General features: G+C 31.7%; 3 protein-coding genes across 6 annotated transcripts; 1 reads left to right on the forward strand and 2 right to left on the reverse strand.

Annotated features, from left to right (window-relative positions):
- Positions 1–910: 910 nt before the first annotated feature.
- LOC8282602 (carbonic anhydrase 2) lies at positions 911–9,860 on the forward strand. Of its 4 annotated transcripts, none has more exons than XM_015723158.3 (10): positions 911–1,067; positions 1,792–1,873; positions 5,323–5,396; positions 5,732–5,872; positions 6,277–6,325; positions 7,350–7,466; positions 7,646–7,699; positions 8,114–8,199; positions 8,825–8,930; positions 9,420–9,860. In XM_015723158.3, exons 2-10 carry the CDS (start codon positions 1,820–1,822, stop codon positions 9,582–9,584), a joined length of 846 nt encoding a protein of 281 aa, XP_015578644.1. In that variant the 5' UTR covers positions 911–1,067; positions 1,792–1,819; the 3' UTR covers positions 9,585–9,860. The 4 variants fall into 4 exon arrangements, with proteins under 4 accessions (XP_015578644.1, XP_002525377.1, XP_015578645.1 ...); XM_002525331.4 differs by having other exon boundaries at positions 5,326–5,396; XM_015723159.3 differs by lacking the exons at positions 911–1,067; positions 1,792–1,873 and adding an exon at positions 4,774–4,916.
- Positions 9,861–10,144: 284 nt separating this feature from the next.
- Positions 10,145–12,576, reverse strand: LOC8282603 (transcription factor WER). The gene is made up of 3 exons (XM_025158487.2): positions 12,146–12,576; positions 11,846–11,975; positions 10,145–10,880 (listed from the first exon to the last, which is right to left on the reverse strand). The coding sequence occupies exons 1-3, from the start codon at positions 12,261–12,263 to the stop codon at positions 10,541–10,543; spliced, it is 588 nt and encodes a 195-aa protein (XP_025014255.1). The 5' UTR covers positions 12,264–12,576; the 3' UTR covers positions 10,145–10,540.
- A 4,564-nt stretch (positions 12,577–17,140) lies between these two features.
- LOC8282604 (2-methylene-furan-3-one reductase) lies at positions 17,141–19,786 on the reverse strand. Its single transcript, XM_002525333.4, has 4 exons — positions 19,301–19,786; positions 18,766–19,089; positions 17,876–18,035; positions 17,141–17,529 (listed from the first exon to the last, which is right to left on the reverse strand). Exons 1-4 carry the CDS (start codon positions 19,718–19,720, stop codon positions 17,264–17,266), a joined length of 1,170 nt encoding a protein of 389 aa, XP_002525379.1. The 5' UTR covers positions 19,721–19,786; the 3' UTR covers positions 17,141–17,263.
- Positions 19,787–20,400: the final 614 nt, after the last annotated feature.

Consider the following 20,400-nt stretch of genomic DNA (forward strand, 5'->3'; position numbering starts at 1 on the left):
AGAACATAAAAGATAAACCGATTTGAACTGCTCAATGTTAACAATATGTGATGCGGCCGGGTACCTCTCATCCTAAGATTTAACAGAGTTAACCACAAATGCAATCCACCATTACTTGATGCATGCTGTGCTATCCTTGGTGAGGGAACAACCTCTCTTGCACCCTCCAGTTTCCAAATTACATTACTCATTGCCTTCATTTCTGCTACTCGGATTACGTGGATCATTTTTTGGAGAAAGAGTAGATTCAAAAACTGGGATTTAAAGATGAAAAGAAAACTGGGCTGCTAGATATAAAATAGAGCCATGGCCATGGGTATCAACTTTCTGGACCTGAACTTTAGCATAGTTTGTTTGGGCTCCAACTGGATTTTGGCCTTCTTACGTAACTGCTAGCTTAACTTCCTTTTGTACAATAACACCTTTTCTTTTTCTAGTATTACTATGTCTAAAAATATGATTCAGTTACATTTCAAGAACATTATAAGAGTTTTTAAACCATGAAAATCACATCATGAGTTCTTCAAAGAAAAAGGGCTGACTCAAAAGGGAGTTTTTTTTATTTATTTATTTATGTAAAGGGTAATGGGGATATTAATTTCAAGTGATGTTAACCAGTATTAAGTGATGTTGTTGTTGACCAAACTTGAACATAAGTTTTTGTGCACAAGCAAGGTTTTATGGATAGTTAGTAGGTAATAGTTGGATGGTATAGCGAGCGGCCCGATAGCAAGAGAAATAACAAGCAGTGAATTTATATCCACAACATGAGATTCTCATCGGAAAGGATAGATGCTCTTATTATTGCCTCATCTTTCACTATCTTCTATTATCCAGCGAGGTCTAATTCATTTCTACCCTCAACTTCTTTACACTAAGTTTCCTTTCCTGTTATTCCCATTTCTTGGCCCCTTCTTTTGGGTTTCCCTATCTTGCCCTCCCCTTTAAAAGGAAACCTAGCCTCCACTGTTTTCAGCTCCTTGGTGGAAAGAAGAAGTCCATTTTCTTTTTCTTTTCCTTTTCCCTTTGCACCCCAAGAGCTATGCATTTGGCTTCTACTTCTTCTGGTCATTACTCTCTCTCTCTCTCTCTCTCTCTCTCTCTGTGTCAAAAGTAACTATATTTTTTTCTGGTTCGACATGCATTTGCATATTAACCCACCAGGCCAGGCTTAATTCGTTCTTTTTAGGGCAGATTGCAATTGAAAACTCTTGCTTAAATTTTCATGTTACTTACGTTTCCTATAATAATAGTTTTAAATATTGGAATTCTGTGCCATGAGAAATTCCAATAGCCATTAGCATTAAACAAGAAATTATAGCGATGCGTGTCCTAGGAGTTCGCATTCTAGATTCTTGGCTCCTATCATCAATTTTTATGGGTTTGATGGTAAAACAATTGTATATTCATGTAATTCTTGGTAATTTTAGTTAATTTTTTTAAAAAATTTTAATAAAAACAACTGAAATTATAATTTCATATACTACGTCGTTCACCCATAATCCTAATTACTAAAAATTTTCAATGATATTATTTGCTTCTATAAGGATTATCCTATTTTTATTTAAGAACACTCACTTGATGTGGTGTAGATGTGCATTGATGGGGTCAAGAAGTGACCTACTAGGGGATGCCATCCTTTGGCATCACATTCATCATCCATATGAACCAATTAAATGAATCAAAATTAATTGGGGAAAGATCTTTCCTCTTTCCTGCAAATTAAAATCTTCAATTTAATTTGTGATTGAATCTTGCATCTTACCCTTGATTTCTCTTTTTATTTGATAGGTAGGAGAGGAAGAATTGAATAGAAACCATGGCTGGAAAATTTGGAAAATGCATGATGCTATGTTGTTCCAGAAAGGTCTCGGTAAGTCTGCATTCAATCGTACCCCTTGTTTTTCTTTCTCTTTTTTAATTCCAAAATGTTGAATGAAAAGGAAATAAAAATTCTTTTCCATAAATAATTCAATTAAAAATTCCCAAAATAAATGTCGGTCCACATTGCACTAGACAAATTTTCTTATGCAAATCTCTATCACTTAATACTTCATTAGTTTATCTATCATGCTACAAATAGTAAGCTTTTGACTATGTATTTCATTAATCTAATTAGATTGTATTAATTGTGGGTTGAGTAGTCAAATTACCCCCACAAACTTTTAATAATCAAGACGACAACTCCTTTGAATCTCTTCATAAACTAATTTAGAATTTGATATTTAAATTTGTTTAATTGTGTTTGCTCAAGTAAAAGTGGCTGCCCAAACAGGTAAAGCATAAGTTGCAAATTCAAAATCAAAGTATTATTGTTAAAGTAAAATATATTTTTAAATTCTTAAATTTTTTAATTTTATTTTATTGAATCTTTTAAATTTTTATTTTGTTTCATTAAATCCTTGTAACTTTATTTTACTTATATTGAGAATCTAATACTCCTTAATTAAAATAAAAAATATATAATGACTCAATAAAATAAATAAAAATCTCATAAAACATCTACAAAAAGTTATTAACAAAATTAAAAATAAAATACAATAATTTAATAAAATAAAAATTTAATAACTCAATAAAATAAAATAAAAAAGCTTAAGAACACAACAATAGATTTTACCTATTTTCAAAAGCAAGTTGCCTCAAAGTTCAAACTTTATTCTGGTTTTTCTTGACACATTTATTTCGCACGCATGGTTTCTGACTAAATTGACGATGTAATGTGCCACTCAAGTGCTAATTAAATATTTTAAATGCAATTGCAATTACCTGGGGCTAATGGTACTCTGGTTAGGTTATATGTAGTTAAAACATAATATTTAGATTTAATATCTAATTTAAAAAAATATCATTAAAATTTTGATACGAAATAATATTTCCTATCGAACTGTAATTTTTAATTATTTTACATTTCACTTTTCTCTAGTAACTATCATCACTTTATTTTAAATATAGAGAAAATGAAATGTAACAAGGGTCATTGCGCAACCACTTAGTTGCTTAATCGAGTAATTAACGTCATTCTACAATTTCAACTCCTAATAATATAATTTTATACTAAAATATTAAAAAGGGGATATTAAAGAAATGGCCTTTGGGAAATTGATAAGACTTTTGTCCCATGTCCGTCTCTCATGTGATGAATTCTTTTGCCTTATCTTTAAATTTTATTAGAGGTGACATATTGATTTGGATATTCATTTAATAATTTAGAATTGTCCCTATTTGACATTGATATCACAATGCAATCAATTCTTATGTCTTTTACTTTGCACTATTTAGTTTTTGTCCTTTGTTGTGAATTGGAGTAATTGTCATAATACCCATATTAATCAATTTAATTAAGCCATATAAAGTGAGATATCCTCTTAGAAAAATATTAAAGAAGGCCCTTTTTTTAGTATACAAGCAATTAAAAGTTAAAAAGTAGCATATAGTGTCTATTGATATGTTTATAAAGCCACTAGAATCTCAAGTGTAATTGATTTTTCAGCACATAAAACTAGCTAAAAAAAGGACCCTAGAGATATTAACTTGATTATTAACATCTGAATTATTAACTGAAAGGTGAAGACAAATTCCTCCATTATCTAAAATCTAATTTCCTCCTCATTCCCTAATTATATAGAATTGATAAAAGCACCAAATTTAGATAATTAAAAGAATCCCAAATCTCAAAAGTACTTAGCCATAATGTCAATAAATTCCATTAAAATCAAAGCAAACTCACAGAAGAATTGAAGTTGCCAAATATTGAAAAAGTTTGTAAAGTTTCCAAAAGAAAGACAAATCTTAAATAGAAAATTAAAATTAGAAGCTAATATGAGAAAAGAAGGAAGGCAATTATTATGTACGCTTTTTAGCTAAAATTTGCTTCTTAGTCCCAATTCATGAGTCGGTCTCACACATCTTATTCTAGTTTCTTCTTTATCTTCACATAACCAATTAAAAGAAAAAACCAAAAACCTTTTTTCATTATAATTCAAAGATCTGATTAAACGGGCAGATCTCTTCCCCTTTGTTTTAGCAACTTATCCTGCGGTCTCCCATATTAATACGAAAATGAGAGGCACATTTCTCCATAAAATGATGAGTTGATGACGTGATGATCGTTAGCCTCACGTTCTTCCTTGTCTCCACGTGTCAACAATCATGCGTCCTCCTTGGTTGACTTACCACCGAAACTCTCGCGAGGCACTAAAAAATTCCCGTCAGCAAAATTTTTGTATTTTCTGCCACCTTTATTGAACTAGTCCAACCACCGTTGGATCACCGTCCATAAACATCAACGCTCTCGATTAATTTTCTCAATCCGTTACCGTCTTACACCGCGTCATTTTCCTTTAAGAGGAGGATAAAGTCGTCATTTTCTAGTTCGCTTCCCTGTTTCTTTACAGGGGGGTTGAACAATTCTGTCTTAAAATAAATAAATTGAATAATCCATTAATTTTCAATTATTTTAAATTCTTTATCAAAATTAATCATAAACATGGGGACCTTTGCTGTATAAGTAAGACCACTAGATTTCATATAAATAAAATTCAATACTATATTGTAATTTTTATATAACTTAAATTGATTTAAATTTTTTATAAATTCTTGGATGAGATTCTTTCAATAATTCATTTTTGGGGACAAAATAATAGAATCCATAAATTTGGCGTATTGTCTTTGATTTACTACCTTAAACACGAAAACCTCCTTTCTGACAGAATTGTCCATTTTGTCCTACTACGTTGATATGTTTTAACGGCCGTTAAATTATGCAAAAACGAGGGGTTAAAAAGTAAGAGGGAAGAGAAAATGCGCTTATATAAGTGAAGTTGATAAGTGAGTCTGTGCTGCTAATTCTTTCCTCCCAAACAGAGAACAGAAAGCAGAATCTCATTGCAGAGAAAACAAAAAAAGAGAAAGAAAAGGTCCGCAGCTTCAACTAGTAGTATCTGCACCGATCCCGATTCAGATTTTTAACTAAAAGAAACCACTGTTTTATTACTTAAATTCTTTTCTTTTATCTTAATTTTCATTTCCTTTCCTCCTTATTCTAAATTCTCTTTCTCAATTCATCTGTTTAATTACCTTTCTCTTCCACGCATTCATTGTAATCATCTTTTTCTTGACCATCGGTTTTTGGCACGTTCTTGATTCTGGGGACTGTCATCCATTCATTTTCTGATATTCTTGATTTTCATAATTCTTGCTTTCTTAGTTTTCTGTAATTGACTGATCCGGTAGTTGGCAGTTCTCTTTTTGCACTTCTTTTCGTTTGATGTTACTGTTTCATTTCTGAGAAGATGATTCTGTTCTTTTATTTCTGAAATATAGCAGAAGGAGGAAGAAAAAAACATGGCAAACGACTCATACGAGGAAGCCATTGCAGGGCTATCAAAGCTTCTAAGGTACTTTTATCTATATGACTGTCCTTGCATCGTCCGAACAAGCAGATCCTTGTATATAACACCAAAATGATTTCATTTCTTTTCCCCTTTTTAATCTTTCTTCATTAATACGAAAAAAATTATTACTCTTCTTATCTTTCTTTTCTTTTCGTTCAAAAAGTTTTTAACCTTTTAACAACAACGACGTCCATATAAAACGCGTAATCGGATGTAATTTATTTATTAGTACGATAGGGTCGATTGATTCAACGGCTGAGATAAGCTCTCCGGAAAGTTTGGGTCCCGGTTTTGACTAACGGTTAACTACTACGTACTGTTGTTGTCCTCGTTTACAGTGAGAAAGCTGAACTGGGGGAAGTCGCCGCGGCAAAAATCAAGCAGATAACAGCCGAGTTAGAGGCGGCCGGTTCGAAAGATTTTGACGCGGATGAGAGAATTAAAACCGGGTTTATCCATTTTAAGACAGAGAAATACGAGTACGTAAATTGAATAATTGGTTTTAGTCAGCTTTTAGAATTAGAATATGCTGTCCGTTTGATCCTTGTCATGTAATAACCATTTGTCTGCTTATTTGCTTGATGCCCACTTTAGCAACCATTCCTTAATTTATTGATCTCTTTCCCTTTTTGGACACCTAAATAATAAAATCAAATAATATTACTAATTTTTTTTTTTTCTAAAAATCCTTGAATGGAACTGAAAATAAAACTGTTATTTGAAGCCATTGAAGGGATTTTATAATAGAGATTTAAGTGGATGTTACATGGGTATATATGGTCAATTGAACAAATATAAGGGTTGAATAGATTCTAAAAAGTTAGAAACAAAACAGAACAGAAGCAGCATTATTGGGCTGATAATGGCATCTTTCTCTTTTCAGGAAGGATCCTACTTTGTACGGTGCACTTGCCAAAGGCCAGAGCCCCAAGGTTCGTGTACTTTTCTTAATGGATTTTGTATGTTTCAATATTATGGCATTGCTGTCATTTTATTTTTAAATTCTTACTTATTTCTTGTAAATGACACCCAAATTGTTTGCTTTATACTTAAACAATAAGAAAATGATATATTTATACTTGTATAATTATTTCATAAATATAACTCATTCAATAGTGAAATATCATCTAAAGAGTATTTTTTGGTTTGCCTAGTTGAACATTTAAAAGATAGAACTGAGCCGGAAGATGTTAGTAAATTTTGACATATAAAATGAGGAAACACTTGAAAATTCAAGAGTAGTAGGTTATGGTCTACAAACTGATGTGCCAGGTAAAATACGTGGTTTAGAAGCCATTTTTGAGGTCCATTGGTATAAAAGCATAGTTAGACAATATGTGGCTGTACTTTGCTGACGGAAAGGATGCAGCAATTTGTGTGGTGAGAAGTTTGTTTATCAAAACTGAGTAGTGTCACTAAGTGCTACTCAATAAATAAATTGACATCTCCGAACAAATTACAATTGTATTTTTATATTTAATTTGTGTCTAGAAATTACATCTTGAGTATTTGCTAAAAGGAAAAAAAAAAAACAACAATTCAAAGTGATGATAATACTAATGAGAAAACTCAAGTAATCATTAGAGCTATCCATAATGGTTGTCTTGTATATTCATTTTCTAGCTTCTAGACAAACAATTTTTAATGTTTTTGTTTTCCATTTGTGGTTTGGTTTCACAGAGAAAGGTCAACAGTGGCTTTTGAGATTCCTTTCCTTGTCATACATCCACTACTTATGCATTTCTTTATTTCACATTCACTCATAAAATATATGTGATCTCCAATTAGTTAGGTACATTAATTGTCTTCTTATTTTATCTCCAGCTAATCAAGTAGGGTTTCCATGACATAACTCTTACTTTAATCCAATTCCTTTCTTTTGTTTTTTTTAATTTGACATGATAAGAGTTCTGAGACATAATTTGATATGATTTTGTTCCCATTTTATTTGCGCAGTTTATGGTGTTTGCTTGCTCAGATTCAAGGGTCTGCCCATCTCATATCCTCAATTTCCAACCAGGGGAGGCCTTTGTGGTCAGAAATATTGCCAGCATGGTCCCACCATATGATCAGGTTTGTTTAATAATCATCAGAACTTTAGATATATTTCTTAGAAGAAAAGATATGCATTCCCACTCACAGATTGTGTACAGATATAAAGATTATGTACTGTAAATTAATCTTTTTGAAATGTGGTTTCTGCATGTCTATAAATAATTTCTTAAATTGTCTGTATGTTTTGACTCATGCAGACAAAATATTCTGGAATGGGGGCTGCCATTGAATATGCAGTGCTGCATCTAAAGGTGAAAAACTTGGCCCTTTTTGATATTAACCTTTTACATTTAACACATCATTAGGTTAATTTTTTAGAGTTGGTGGCTCTTTATGTACATCCAACATTGGTGGAGGTGAACGTGAAGTCTAGTCATTACTGCTCTTTCACCTTATACTTTTCACCCATTTCTTAACTTTCACTGACAACAATGCCCAACTGGTCCCAACTTTTTCATATTTCATATGCCACTAAATTGAAAAAGCTACGCCCAGTGTCTTCCATTTCATATACTTCTTTTCTTTAATGAAAGATATCTGTTTGTTTTTATGCCTTGCCTGCATATCAAGAGTGGATTATGGCTATATATATATATGATGTTAATGTTACATTAAGTTTTGTCACTTTCCTATTATCATATTTTCTTTCACATCTTTGAGGGCAGGTGGAGAATATTGTAGTCATTGGTCATAGCTGTTGCGGTGGTATAAAGGGGCTCATGTCTATCCCAGATGATGGGACCACTGCTAGGTAAGCCTTTAATTATCATATATGCGTCCTATCACTAAAGCCTAGAAGCATGCCCAATCTGTATAATCCAATTAGAAATGTAAACTTACATACTGGTTTTAAACAAACTGAACATGTTCTAGCTAGTAGCATTTTGGCTTTCTTGAAGTTCCAGACTTTAGAAAGTTTTTAGGTTCTCTTCCCATGTGATATTGTTGTATATCTTATGACTTGTAACAATATATATCCATTACTTTCTCTCCAGTCACTTTTTCTCTATGTATAATCTAGATGAATAATCCAGAATGGCAATAGCAAATACTTTATTCACTGGTGGTGCCATATTCTTGGAGAGGAATCTTATGGAGAAAAAAAAAAAGCCGAAGGAAAGCAAGAAAGGCACCTTTCGAACTTATAAATTCTCATTCCTTAGAACAAAAACTTTTATATATTATAATTAATTGATTGGTCATTTTTGCAACTTGAGGGGTAGACTTAGGTCTTACTGCAAACTGTTTTGGTATAAAAAATGGATCCAAAATATTATTAAATAGGGGTGCATGCATATATAATTTTCAGATTATAAATTTTTGCTAGTACCCTTTTTCCTTTTAAGTAATTAATTTTTCTTTTTATGTTTATGCAGTGACTTCATTGAAAATTGGGTCAAAATCTGTTCTTCTGCAAAGTCCAGGGTTAAGACAGAGTGCAACAGTTTAAGTTTTGAAGAGCAATGCCATAACTGCGAGAAGGCAAGTTACATAATTCTTCAACTGTTTAATTTTCCTTGCTTGCCGTCCATTATAATCACGTTTAGGTTTTAAGAGAAACTTTTGAGCTAAATACGATCCATTGCAGAAGGTTCCCAAGTGATTTAAATATAAAATAAAATCTTAGTGTACCTTTGCTCGAAACTCCATATTTAAGGGCTACCGACAAAATGCAACTTGGTTTAGATTTGGCCATGTGACAATCAGCACTGTGCTGAAACCCATTTGTATCCTGTGAGAAACACATAAACGATGGGTATATTGGAATTTAATTGTCCAACCTACCTAGGTAATTAATGTTCATGTCATTGGACCGGTAGCTTGCGAGTGTTAATGTCATTCTGATAGTTATGTTCCCTATAAAAAAAATGACGAGGTACTAAAAATTGAGAAAAAAATAAGAATAAATTTTGTCCTAAGATAATAGGAATGAAACCTGAGGTTCTTATAGTTCTTGATGACATAATGCAGGAGGCTGTGAATGTATCACTTGGGAACCTGTTGACATATCCATTTGTGGTAGAGGGAGTGACGAAGAAAACTCTGGCATTGAAAGGTGCACACTATGATTTTGTGAAGGGAGCTTTTGAGCTTTGGGATCTTGATTTCAAGATTACACCCACTGTTGCTGTATGACCTCTCTGCAGCATTCCTTCATAGCTCACACCTTTCGCTTCAATTTCATGGAGGCTTCTCCTGCAGTAAATTGCCGTAAATGTCTAGTTATGAATAATCTTTTGAAAAGCTTAAACAATTGTTGCCTGCTTTTGTATTTTGCCTAATAATTGTAAAGTTTGGGTTCATTTTTTTATTTCCTAATTAATCTGCTCCTGTAATTTTTGTTACTGTGTAATACGCGAACAGAAACATCCGTTATATGATATTCTCCACCGCTGAGGCTCTTAAAATTAACAAGCCTATTCTTGCAAGTGGCCACTTTGAAACTAAAAGAATAGTGATACCATGAATAACTTTGTAAGAAATAATTAAATTATTATTATTTCAGTGATTATGAATATTTGATGTAATATTATTTAAATAAAGATGTATCCACTTATACAGTCTCTAATTTAAGGAATAATAATTCATTATATAATTTATTCTGTAACGATTAATTCTTTTCTTCAGAAGTGTTAGAACAATTAAAATGTAAACAAAAGCTCAACTTCTAGGAAATGTCATGTCAATCTCAATTAATCTGCAACAAGTCGGACAATGCATGTGCCTGAACTCTCCTTCTTCCACAACATACGGAGTCTCGGAAAAAGCGCCCGGAATTTCTTGGAAGCATTCGTTAATCATTACACTACACAAAGAAAAGAAAACAGAAAAAGATAAAAAAAAAAAAAAAAAAAAAGAAATCCTGAATAGCTAATGGTAGAGCTGAATAAATGTTGAGGCCAATCGCTTTTCTTCTTACACTACGACCTACTAGAACACTAATATCCTGTTATCATCAGAGGATATCGTGATGATGCTCTCTCCTACAAAATTAAAAAAAAAAGATCACAAAGATTAACTGTACATTATTTGAAACCCCCATCCAGACTAGAGAAAAAAAAAAAAAAAACTAAAATTTGTGCCAAATTGAGTTATACATCTAGAAAATCCACTAAACTTGGGGTGTTCAAATTGAAAAGATCATTATAAAACAAAAACAATGAATCATCATCATCTTCATGCTGTTGAAGAGACAATCTTTCTGCTCCATCGATCGGGTCTTCTTTGCTATTTTGAGGAAGTTGATCATGAGAGTTATTGCCTGGCAACGTTTGAATTTCTTGTATTGCAGTTGTGGGTGAATTAGTTGAGAAGGTCAGAGCTTTTCTGACTTGCTTCTTTAATCCGAGTTTTTTGCACAAATGGGTATTCCAGTAGTTCTTTACCTGGTTGTCAGTTCTTCCTGGTATTCTCCCAGCTATTAGAGACCACCTTCACTTGAAGCAACAATTAAGTCAATTGCTAGCCTTAATTAGAGACCCCCTTTCCCTTTCTTTCAGCATAACATTCGTATTCTGTCTAAGTCGAAAATAAGCATCCTAGAGTTGCTTTGACTATTATTATTGTGATAATGGTATAGAAGAAATTATTTAAAAGGTAATTCAGTAATCATAATGCAAGAAGTTATAAATGTTCAACTCCTCTTTTTATAATTTCTAAATTCAACACCTTTGTTTATTAAAAAATTTAAAAGAATTATAATATTCACAAAAATTTATTATTAACCCTTTAATTTTTTTTAATTTTATTCTATTGAGTCTCTAATTATTTTATTTTATTTTATTAAACTTTTGCACTTTTATTTTTTTTGAATTAAGATTTCTTTCATATATATCATGTTTTCTTTTTTGTTTTATTGAGCCTTATATTTCTAATTTTATTTTTTTAATGAAATTAAAAAAAAAAAGAATACAAGATTTAGTAAAAACAAAAATATAATTTGAAAGATTCAGTAAAATAAAATTAAAAGTTCAAAAACTTAAAATGCATTTTGCAATGTTGCATCCTTATAGCAATCTACTCATATATATATATATATATATATATATACACGAGATCATGAATTTGGGATTCAATTGGAAATACATTATCCCTCTTTAAATTTTCCAATAAAAGAAGACATTACAAGATTTTTTTTTTTTGAATATTTACAAGATTATTGTTTCTTTCGATTAATGCTTCACTTTATACACACTAATTAAGAGCTTTAAAATGGCATTTGGATTGTAGAGTGGAGAAGCTATTCTCATTAAGAAAGATGTTACTTACTGATCTCCAAGTTGAAGTACAGTGAGTGCAACTAGTACTTACCAATGCGTAGAGGAACTAAAAAACACATGAAGTTTCTCATGCAAAGTGTAATGCTAATTAATATTCAGACAGACAGTGGGAAGAACCTGTTTCCAAGAAGGTTATGGAGTCTGATAATGAGATCTTCTTCTTCCTCAGAGAAATCACCCCGCTTTATACTCGGGTTCAGATAGTTCAACCATCTTAGTCTGCAGCTCTTTCCACACCTCTTCAACCCTACGTTATTCATCACAACACCCAAAAGCTACTCTTAGGCAAAAAAGTAATTGAATGCTATAAAATATATATATATTTTTGGTACTGATACGTTTGTAATCCTGATTTTCTTGCACTATGAGACGGACACTCGAGCTAATAGCTCAACTGAAGTCTATACTTGTTTTTACCTGTTAACTGAGGAATATGATTCCATCTTCCCCTTCCATTCTCTCTTATGTATTCCAGTAGAGTCCTATCTTCCTCCTCTGTCCAAAGACTTTTCTTGTATTCATTCTCTCCTTTCATTTCCTCTCTTGTTGTGTCGCAACAGACAGGGGAGGTGGTCTATACTGAGGAGTGGAAGCCCTTGTTAGGTTTTTAACCATGAAATTTTGGTACTTGAGAAGATGCATGTGGCCAAAATTCTTGTGCAGATTTTAACAGTCTGCTAGCAACAATCAAAGCTGTGGCCCTATTTTATGTTAAGGGTTAATTATTGCCAGATGAAGCTGTACCATTTTTGTGGTATTGTTGACAAAACGTTCGGTTCCCACTTTACTGTACTGGCAGCTGCATACACAAACTCATAATTTTCTTCTCACTTACGATTCTCTCTCTCTCTCTCTCTCTCTCTATATATATATATATATATATATATATATATATATATATGCGTATTTATACGTACATAAACAATTTTAATAATTTTATCCAAAACCAAAGGTAATAGCAAGTTATTAGAAATAAATAAGCTTAGCTTCTAGCCAGAAAGTCAGAACCAAAACCAGAATTAAAAAGCACGTGCTCAATACAAACTAAAAGGAAAACCAGAAAAGGCATTAGCAAAAAACCATTTCTACAGTTACTTCATGATTTCAGTTCCTATACTTAATTAAAGCTACCCTTTTATACATATATTTAGAGTTAATCTAAATCGTCTCGGATAAGATTCTTACGAGCGGCAAAACATTTCCTAAAAATTTCTAAACACAGCTGCAAAATCCTTAACGTCTCGGTTGTGTGCTTTTGAATTCCACTTTTAAATTTCATAAATTGGGTTTTTTTTTTTAAAAAAAAAAATTATTCAATAGAAGAATGAGGTAAAGGCAGGGAAATTCTCAAATTTTTAATTTCTATAGTCATAGGTGAAGAAAAGAGTTAAATTACATGAAACCATCTAAGACCTTTGAGGTATGAGAAACTTTGTGTATTTATCCTCTTCTCATGTTTAAGCATCAGAAGGCATAAAATGAATCACAATTTTGGATTAATAAAGAGAAGTAATAACCAATGTGTATTAGCAAGTAATTTTCCTTTGGTTATTTAATTTTTCTTTTTTGCTTTATTTTAGTTATAAGTAGAATTCCTTTTTTGTTTCGATGGCTTCCGGTTCTGTCGGTGCTTGAAGCAATTTTGTCTTTTCCATATTACTATATCTCTAGAGTCAATACTTTTCGATGAGGAACTACTGAACTCAATCACTTGCTGCCGTTACTCTTCAGTTTTCTGTTGAGGTCTATCCTGTAGAGGTACTCAATTTGGATCAGTGATCGATTTCTAGGTTTCGTCGTAAACCTAATCGGTTACTTCCAATTACATAAATCAATAGTTCAAACTGCACTCAAAGGTAGGGCATTTCCCATTTTTATAGGAACTTTAAAATAGCCTGATTGACCATGTCCTATAGAGTCCTGCTGAATCTGTTTCAAGAATAGCATGAGGAGGTACCTGAATATAGCTTCCTTCACAGCAAAAGCTTCTCCTCCAAGCACTGAGGAACACCAAACTTAATTTGGGTCTACCCACCTGATATCATAAGAGTGCACACCTATTGTTTGTCTCCACATATCAGATAATAGCAGAAGATAACTACTTTTGTTGTAGCCCTAGAGAGATTCTTACCACATCCAATAAGAAAATAACAGATATATATAAATATTTTATACTTGACACATATTTTATTATTTAATACTAATAAATATGTGTCAAATATCTATTATTTTGGTGTAAATGTGAGAATATACGTCAAGATTAGACAAGAATTTTCTTAATGGTATCTAAATTAACAGAAATTCTTACATACATTTGATGCATACATTATAGTTAATAAGAGAATGATACGTATATATAAATATTTTATACTTCATGTTACCTATAACATGAGAGACGCATCTTATAATTGAATTGATGGGTCTACTTTCAGGATTGAGAAGCCAAATCCTAACAAATTCTTCTTTCATAAGATGCACCAAAATCTCTACAAAAGTAATGGAATACTATATTTTCTAAAGAGTTCTGAAAGTATTTTTAAAATTCTTTAATACAATGTTTAGTTTAAATTCATAAAAGAATCCATTTCATTGAAGAAAAAAGATATGAGAGAGAAAATAAAATAAAAATGATAAAATTGAAAGAGATATTTTAGTATTATGAAATGTATTGACTTACTAATGTGAAATTCATTTAAAAATTTTATCTATTTTGTTAGAATTTAATTTAGCTATAACTAATTTCACACAAATTTAATTACGTAGAATACTAAATTAGCTTTCACTCTATTTAAAACATATAAGTTTTAGATTCATAAATAAATTTTATAATTTTTATGGATTTCAACCAAACACCATGTAAAACAGTTTTTGATTATTCATTTATTTTATTTATTTTTCTAAACTCTTACAAGAATTTTAAGAAAGTAAAAATATAATCAACTATATTGAATGAAGTTTCATTATAACTTAAGAAAAGAAAAAGATATATGAAACATTTCTTAATTTTTATATTTATTTTACATTCTTATATAAATGTAAAAATAAATCCTTTTAGTTTTATACTTTTGGTTTATAAAATTTATTGTTTGCTTATTTTTTTATCAAATGATATTATCATCTATTTATAATAATGAATTAATTATGTCATATTATTAATAAAAAAATTATCAAAATTAATATTTATACTATATATATATATATATATATTATACTTTTATAATAATATTTCTTTAACATTTTATTACAGCCTCTTTTAGAAAATCTCATATCTCATACCATTTCTAGTTTTATAGTATCAACGCATAAAATTCTCCTGCAAGTAATTTTGAGATCAGAAATGATGAGGTGAAATATAGGTATCATTTCTTTCTGGCAATTGAAATCTGCTCTAAAAACAGGTTCCCCTTTTTTCTAGTTTTCTATAGACATTGCCGCCATTTTTGAGAAAAGGAGGCAAAGCTATTTGGGGAAGGAGAACATCCACTTACACTAACAAATCATATAGTAAGCATATCCTTAGGGGATCTTGCCATCTTTTTATTAAGCACATTCTGATAAACTGGGAGGGCATCCCTAGCTGCTCTCCAAATAAAAGTTTTGAATTTGGTTTGCAATTTACACTTGCATAACAAAAATTTACTATGCAATTTACGGTCTTTTAAATACTCACCGAATTGAAATACTAACTTAAAGCATCAGAGTGTTTCACTTACGTATTGCTTAAACCTCCTAATTTGTTGTTTCATGCAAGTATCCCAAGAACATTTCACTTGTGAAAATATTGGAAGATAAACAGCTCACATTAATGGTTAGAAAATTAGTATGAAAAACTAAAAGAGTGATAAAAGCATTTGTATACTCGGCAAGATAGAACAATTATTGTAACATGCAAAGAGAATTAATTTAATTTCTTTTAATTTTATAAATTTTTTATAATTTATTTTTTATCATATTCTCGTTCTACTTCTAATAATTTTTTTTGATAATTCTTACTAAATTAATAATTAAAATATAATAAAAAGCTAGTAAAAAAATGTCTAATTGTGATAAACATATCTTTATTTATACATTAACCAAGAAATGAATAATATTTTATATTGATATTAAATAATCAAAATATGTATCATCCAATAATTAGCTATAAATTAAGCATTCATAGTTTATATCTTTTACTTATTTATTGCTGTAGACAAACTAATAATGAATAAATTGCTCCTGGAGAAACTTCACCAATGCTGTACCAACCACATGCAAAATCTCTCTTCAACATCAATGCTTTGAACTTTTTTGACAGGTTTAAATCAATCCTAAACTAATTCTTTCTTTTTTTATATTTAAATTACTTTAAATATTTTATCATTTGACTAATTCACCTTAATTTGTAATTTTTTTTTTAATCAAGAGAGTTGCACACACCTTGCACAGCAACTAATATTTATTAACAATATAAAGTACTATCTTAATAATATCTTTTTATTTTTTTCTTTATCTTCCTTCTTTATTAATCGTAATTTATATACCAAATCTATATAAGAATTTTTTAAAAATGTTTATTGCTCTCAAAAATATTACAAATAATAAAAACGACTAAAAAAATCAAGATCTTTGAGTTTTAACTAATTATTTATTTATTATATATTTAGAGTTAATCTAGAGCGTGTTCAAATAGAATTCTTACGAGTGGCTAAGTACTACTTCAAGAATTTTAACCCAATTGTATATTTAATATTTGAACTCGAAACATTAATTAAGCTATAAGAGACCCTTAATATATTAAAAGCCGCCTTAAACTTTAGTCCAAAAAATGAGACTATGTTTTACCTAAATGAGTTTGTGGAATTGAGTGCACAAATCTATGGAAAGTAGACCGAACTTTAATAAGATTTAAGTTTTTCAAATTTTGATCCAAAGGCAGCTTAATCTGATTATGCGAATTTAAGATTTTGACCAAACCATGTAGTTCTTCAGATAAATAGAACTGTGTGTCCAAACTCGTAAATGTTTAGCAGGCCGGGCAGATAGCCAAGCCATAAACAAATCTAATGGAAATCAGCAACTCTGTTTCCTGTTATTTTATTTGAGGGGCAGTTTATTTGGCTCATATTTCTTCAGTTCACAGCAAATTGAGAGTTAATTAACAAAAGGACGTAAAAGTTGCCATAGAAATGTTATAATTGTGGAGACGAATAGAACCAGATCACAGAAATGAAGACAAATTGTTTTCTTTTTGTTTCTTGTGCAGTCTAAGATTTTGTATGTTGACGAATTCTTACCTGCACTAATGGACGTTGCATCGAGCTAAGGAGAAAGAAACAAGTTCTATAAGTAGAATTTTCAATCACTTCTCCTTTTAATTTTAAGATATAAAGTTTGTATTTTTTACGCATATGATATTGGGAACGAGCAGTCAAATTCCGAACCTGAAATCTCTTATATATATTATTTATATAAGATCAGACTCTCTACTTCTGCAGCTTAATACAAACTTTTGCTGGGGGGATTAATGCATTACAAAAAGGCCCTATTACTGCTTTCTTATGGAATTGGATGTATAACTATCTTGCCCGTAGCTCGGTTTGTTTCAATGTAAGAGAAAGCCTCGGCAACCTGGGAGAACGGGAATGGCCCTTTAGGATCAATCACTGGCTTTACCTTTCCGCTTTCCAAATATGGATTTAGTTTCTTCAGGACATCTCCATTGGAAGTGACTACAAATCTAAAACCAGGGGGTGTGACTGCTCCGGTTAATGCCACTACACTGCCCCCTTCTTTCACAGCCTTCACGGCTCTGTCACATTGCCCTGTTATGAAAGTGGAAAAACGTGTCATTGTAACTGTATGAGATACATGCCGAAAGTCCAAAGACCTAATCATGTTCGGAGATCCTCAACCGACGTCTCCCTTTACTAAGTGGTTCTGCCAGTTAGAGAACACTGTCCTCTGAGCTACTTTAGATTTCTGGATTGCTTTCCGAATCCTTTGCGTCTCTTTTATACTGACACTGGCCCAGGGCTCATAAGAACTTCTCATTGTTAAGAGATGGAATATACAGAGGCTGGTACCCTATTGGTATTATCGGCTACTGGCTCAGTGATGGTTAAAGAATGCTAACACATATCCAGAACAAGAAAATACACAAATGCTTACCAATGGCATCATAGACCACATCAAATTTTTCTGGCAGATCTTCAAAGTTCTCTTTGGTGTAGTCAATAGCCAAATCTGCTCCCAAGCTCTTTAAAATCTCCAGATTTCTAGTGCCTGAAGTAGCTGCAACTTTAGAAGCACCGAATACATGTTTCGCCAGCTGCACCAAGCATGTCAAAATTTTATAAACATACAAATGCAAGTATAGACAAAGTAATTCGCTATCGCTTCTAGAACTATCAAAGTAAGTATTGCACTGCAATACCCCAAGAATTTGAGGTTAGTAGCACAAAGTCTTGTTCCCCAGTCTCATTCCTTAACCTCTGAAGATTACAATGTTATATGTTTGAATTTGAAAGCAGAAAGATGCTATGACAGCATAAACAAGTTCAACATGAAACAGAAGTTGAGGGAAGCAAGACACATTTAGAAAATAAAGCAAGCAAAAGCTTTCACAATAGATTGATAAGAAGCTAACAATATTTTTGACAAGCAGCAAACATATTAATGTAAGCAAAGAATCAAGTGGCTGCCACTGACCAGATAGAAACAAAATTGGAATATCGAGAAGATAAAGGCAAAATGATTTTTTTAATGATATCAATTACGACTTGAATTGAACCAATACAATCTTGTACTAAATTCATTTAGTGGTTGCTGAGCAAGTACAGATCAATGTTCTAACGGCAGTGTAATTAGTAAACTAATACAACGGATTTATGTAATACATTGCTGCAGAAGAGAAGGAACAGACAACTTGCGATAATATAAGATGCAAATATGTTTCTCACTTACTGATCAAGCATTCCTCATACACTATAATTAAACAGTTATTGCATGGTATTGGCACAGGATAATTCAACCAATTATGACTGCACAGGATTACATACCTGAATCACTAGGCTTCCAACACCACCAGAACCATTCAAAACAAGGATAGATTTACCAGCAGAAAAACCAGTCCTTTCAAGACCCTCATATGCTGTCTCAATGGCAAGCGGAAGTGAAGCAGCCTGTACAAAATCCAAATTCTTGGGTTTCAGGGCCAGTAACTTCTCTTCAACAGCAGTATACTCAGCCAATGACCCAAATTGTTTAGGCCCTTCTAAAGCTTTCTCATTTATGTCACCATAAACTTCGTCTCCCTCCTTTAGTTCCTTCACTTTACTCCCAACTTTTACCACTATCCCAGCAACATCATATCCTGGAACAGTCTATTGAGCAAAAACTTTAGAACTCTCTTAGCCACGTACTATTATAGATCACTAAGTTAACAGGGGGCTTTTGAATTACTCGATTCACAGAATTGAAACTTAAAAAAGGATAAGATATGAGTAGTTTTACTTAAATTTACAATTTCGGGTCCTTTAAAGAAAATTCATTACTAACCACTGATTAAAGGGAAACAGAAAAGAGTGCCATTACCGGAAGAGGAGAATCAGTGGCCTTAAACTTGCCCTGCCTTCTCTTAGCATCAACTGGATTAAGAGCAGCAGCAACAACCTTGATCAAGACCTGGTCTTCTTTAACTTCAGGAACAGAAACTTTTTCATCAAACTTCAAAACATCAACACCTCCATATTCACCATATACCCAAGCTTTCATTTCAGAAGGTAAAGAAGAGATTTTAGTGGCTTGTGTGGAAGCAGGTGCTGCTTGAGAATTTGCAGACACTCTTAAAGGAATGTGGGATAGTGAAGAAGAAGATGATTGTCTGAGAAAGTTGGGTTTCTTCCTGCTGTTTTCTGGGAAAGTGGGGGCAAATCTAAGAGAAAATGGTGGAGAGAGATTGGAGGAGAGAGAGTGAAAGGGGGTGAGTTTGGGGTTAGTGATTGTGGCTTCCATTGTTTCCAACTGTTAACTGCTTATCTGCAAAACCAATACCATATTATAGACTGGTGTACTGTTGGGCCTTGATGGTACTACTAGAAACTTCTTTAAAATTGCAATACATTTTTGGGTGGAAGGAAATAATAAGAAAAATATCTAAAATTATATGGACAAGGAAAAAAAGGTAAAAAAGAAAAGTAAATTATATGTAATTTTGTGCAGAGAGTCCACGTACATTTCACTCCCATTTCTTCTGCAACAATTCTCCACCCCTTATTCCCTACCTCTATTCCTTTTCCTAGCTTTCTCCCCTTTTTCCCCAAACAATACTAAAATTATCCTCAAATCTGTAAAAAGTCCATAATTTCAATTTCAGTAAACTATCAATATAGAATGTCAAAAATTAAAATAAATGTATTAACATGTTATTAGATTTGATAATTTTAATGCTATAAGACTAAATTTGAAAAGAAAAATAGAAAAGTATCATATTTTTATGTGATTAAGTCCAAAGTTAGATTCGTTATTCAATTATAAAAGTTGGGTGAGAAAGGAAGCTGAGATTTATATATAATCACATAAAATTAAATATAATTACATATTCAAAATTTAAATTTTTACAATCTCATCTATATATATATATATATTTTGTGATTATATTTCTTTTGAAAAATATACATATATACTTTACCAAC

The sequence above is a fragment of the Ricinus communis genome, chromosome 7 (genome assembly GCF_019578655.1).
Source record: "Ricinus communis isolate WT05 ecotype wild-type chromosome 7, ASM1957865v1, whole genome shotgun sequence".
In the NCBI taxonomy this organism is placed as follows: Eukaryota; Viridiplantae; Streptophyta; class Magnoliopsida; order Malpighiales; family Euphorbiaceae; genus Ricinus; species Ricinus communis.

What these genes read in the sequence shown, in the direction of transcription:
- LOC8282603 (XM_025158487.2), bottom strand. Translation starts at nt 12,263, where the DNA reads ATGAAAGGAGAGAATGAATACAAGAAAAGTCTTTGGACAGAGGAGGAA. An exon ending in TCATATTCCTCAGTTAACAG is followed by an intron (nt 11,976 to 12,145) that starts GTAAAAACAAGT and finishes TGAATAACGTAG; the next exon opens with GGTTGAAGAGGTGTGGAAAG. An exon ending in CATAACCTTCTTGGAAACAG is followed by an intron (nt 10,881 to 11,845) that starts GTTCTTCCCACT and finishes CTTCAAGTGAAG; the next exon opens with GTGGTCTCTAATAGCTGGGA.
- LOC8282604 (XM_002525333.4), bottom strand. Translation starts at nt 19,720, where the DNA reads ATGGAAGCCACAATCACTAACCCCAAACTCACCCCCTTTCACTCTCTC. An exon ending in TTGGAAGCCTAGTGATTCAG is followed by an intron (nt 18,036 to 18,765) that starts GTATGTAATCCT and finishes TGCTTGGTGCAG; the next exon opens with CTGGCGAAACATGTATTCGG. An exon ending in TGTGGTCTATGATGCCATTG is followed by an intron (nt 17,530 to 17,875) that starts GTAAGCATTTGT and finishes CTTTCATAACAG; the next exon opens with GGCAATGTGACAGAGCCGTG.
- LOC8282602 (XM_015723158.3), top strand. Translation starts at nt 1,820, where the DNA reads ATGGCTGGAAAATTTGGAAAATGCATGATGCTATGTTGTTCCAGAAAG. An exon ending in GGGCTATCAAAGCTTCTAAG is followed by an intron (nt 5,397 to 5,731) that starts GTACTTTTATCT and finishes CCTCGTTTACAG; the next exon opens with TGAGAAAGCTGAACTGGGGG. An exon ending in CCAAAGGCCAGAGCCCCAAG is followed by an intron (nt 6,326 to 7,349) that starts GTTCGTGTACTT and finishes TTATTTGCGCAG; the next exon opens with TTTATGGTGTTTGCTTGCTC.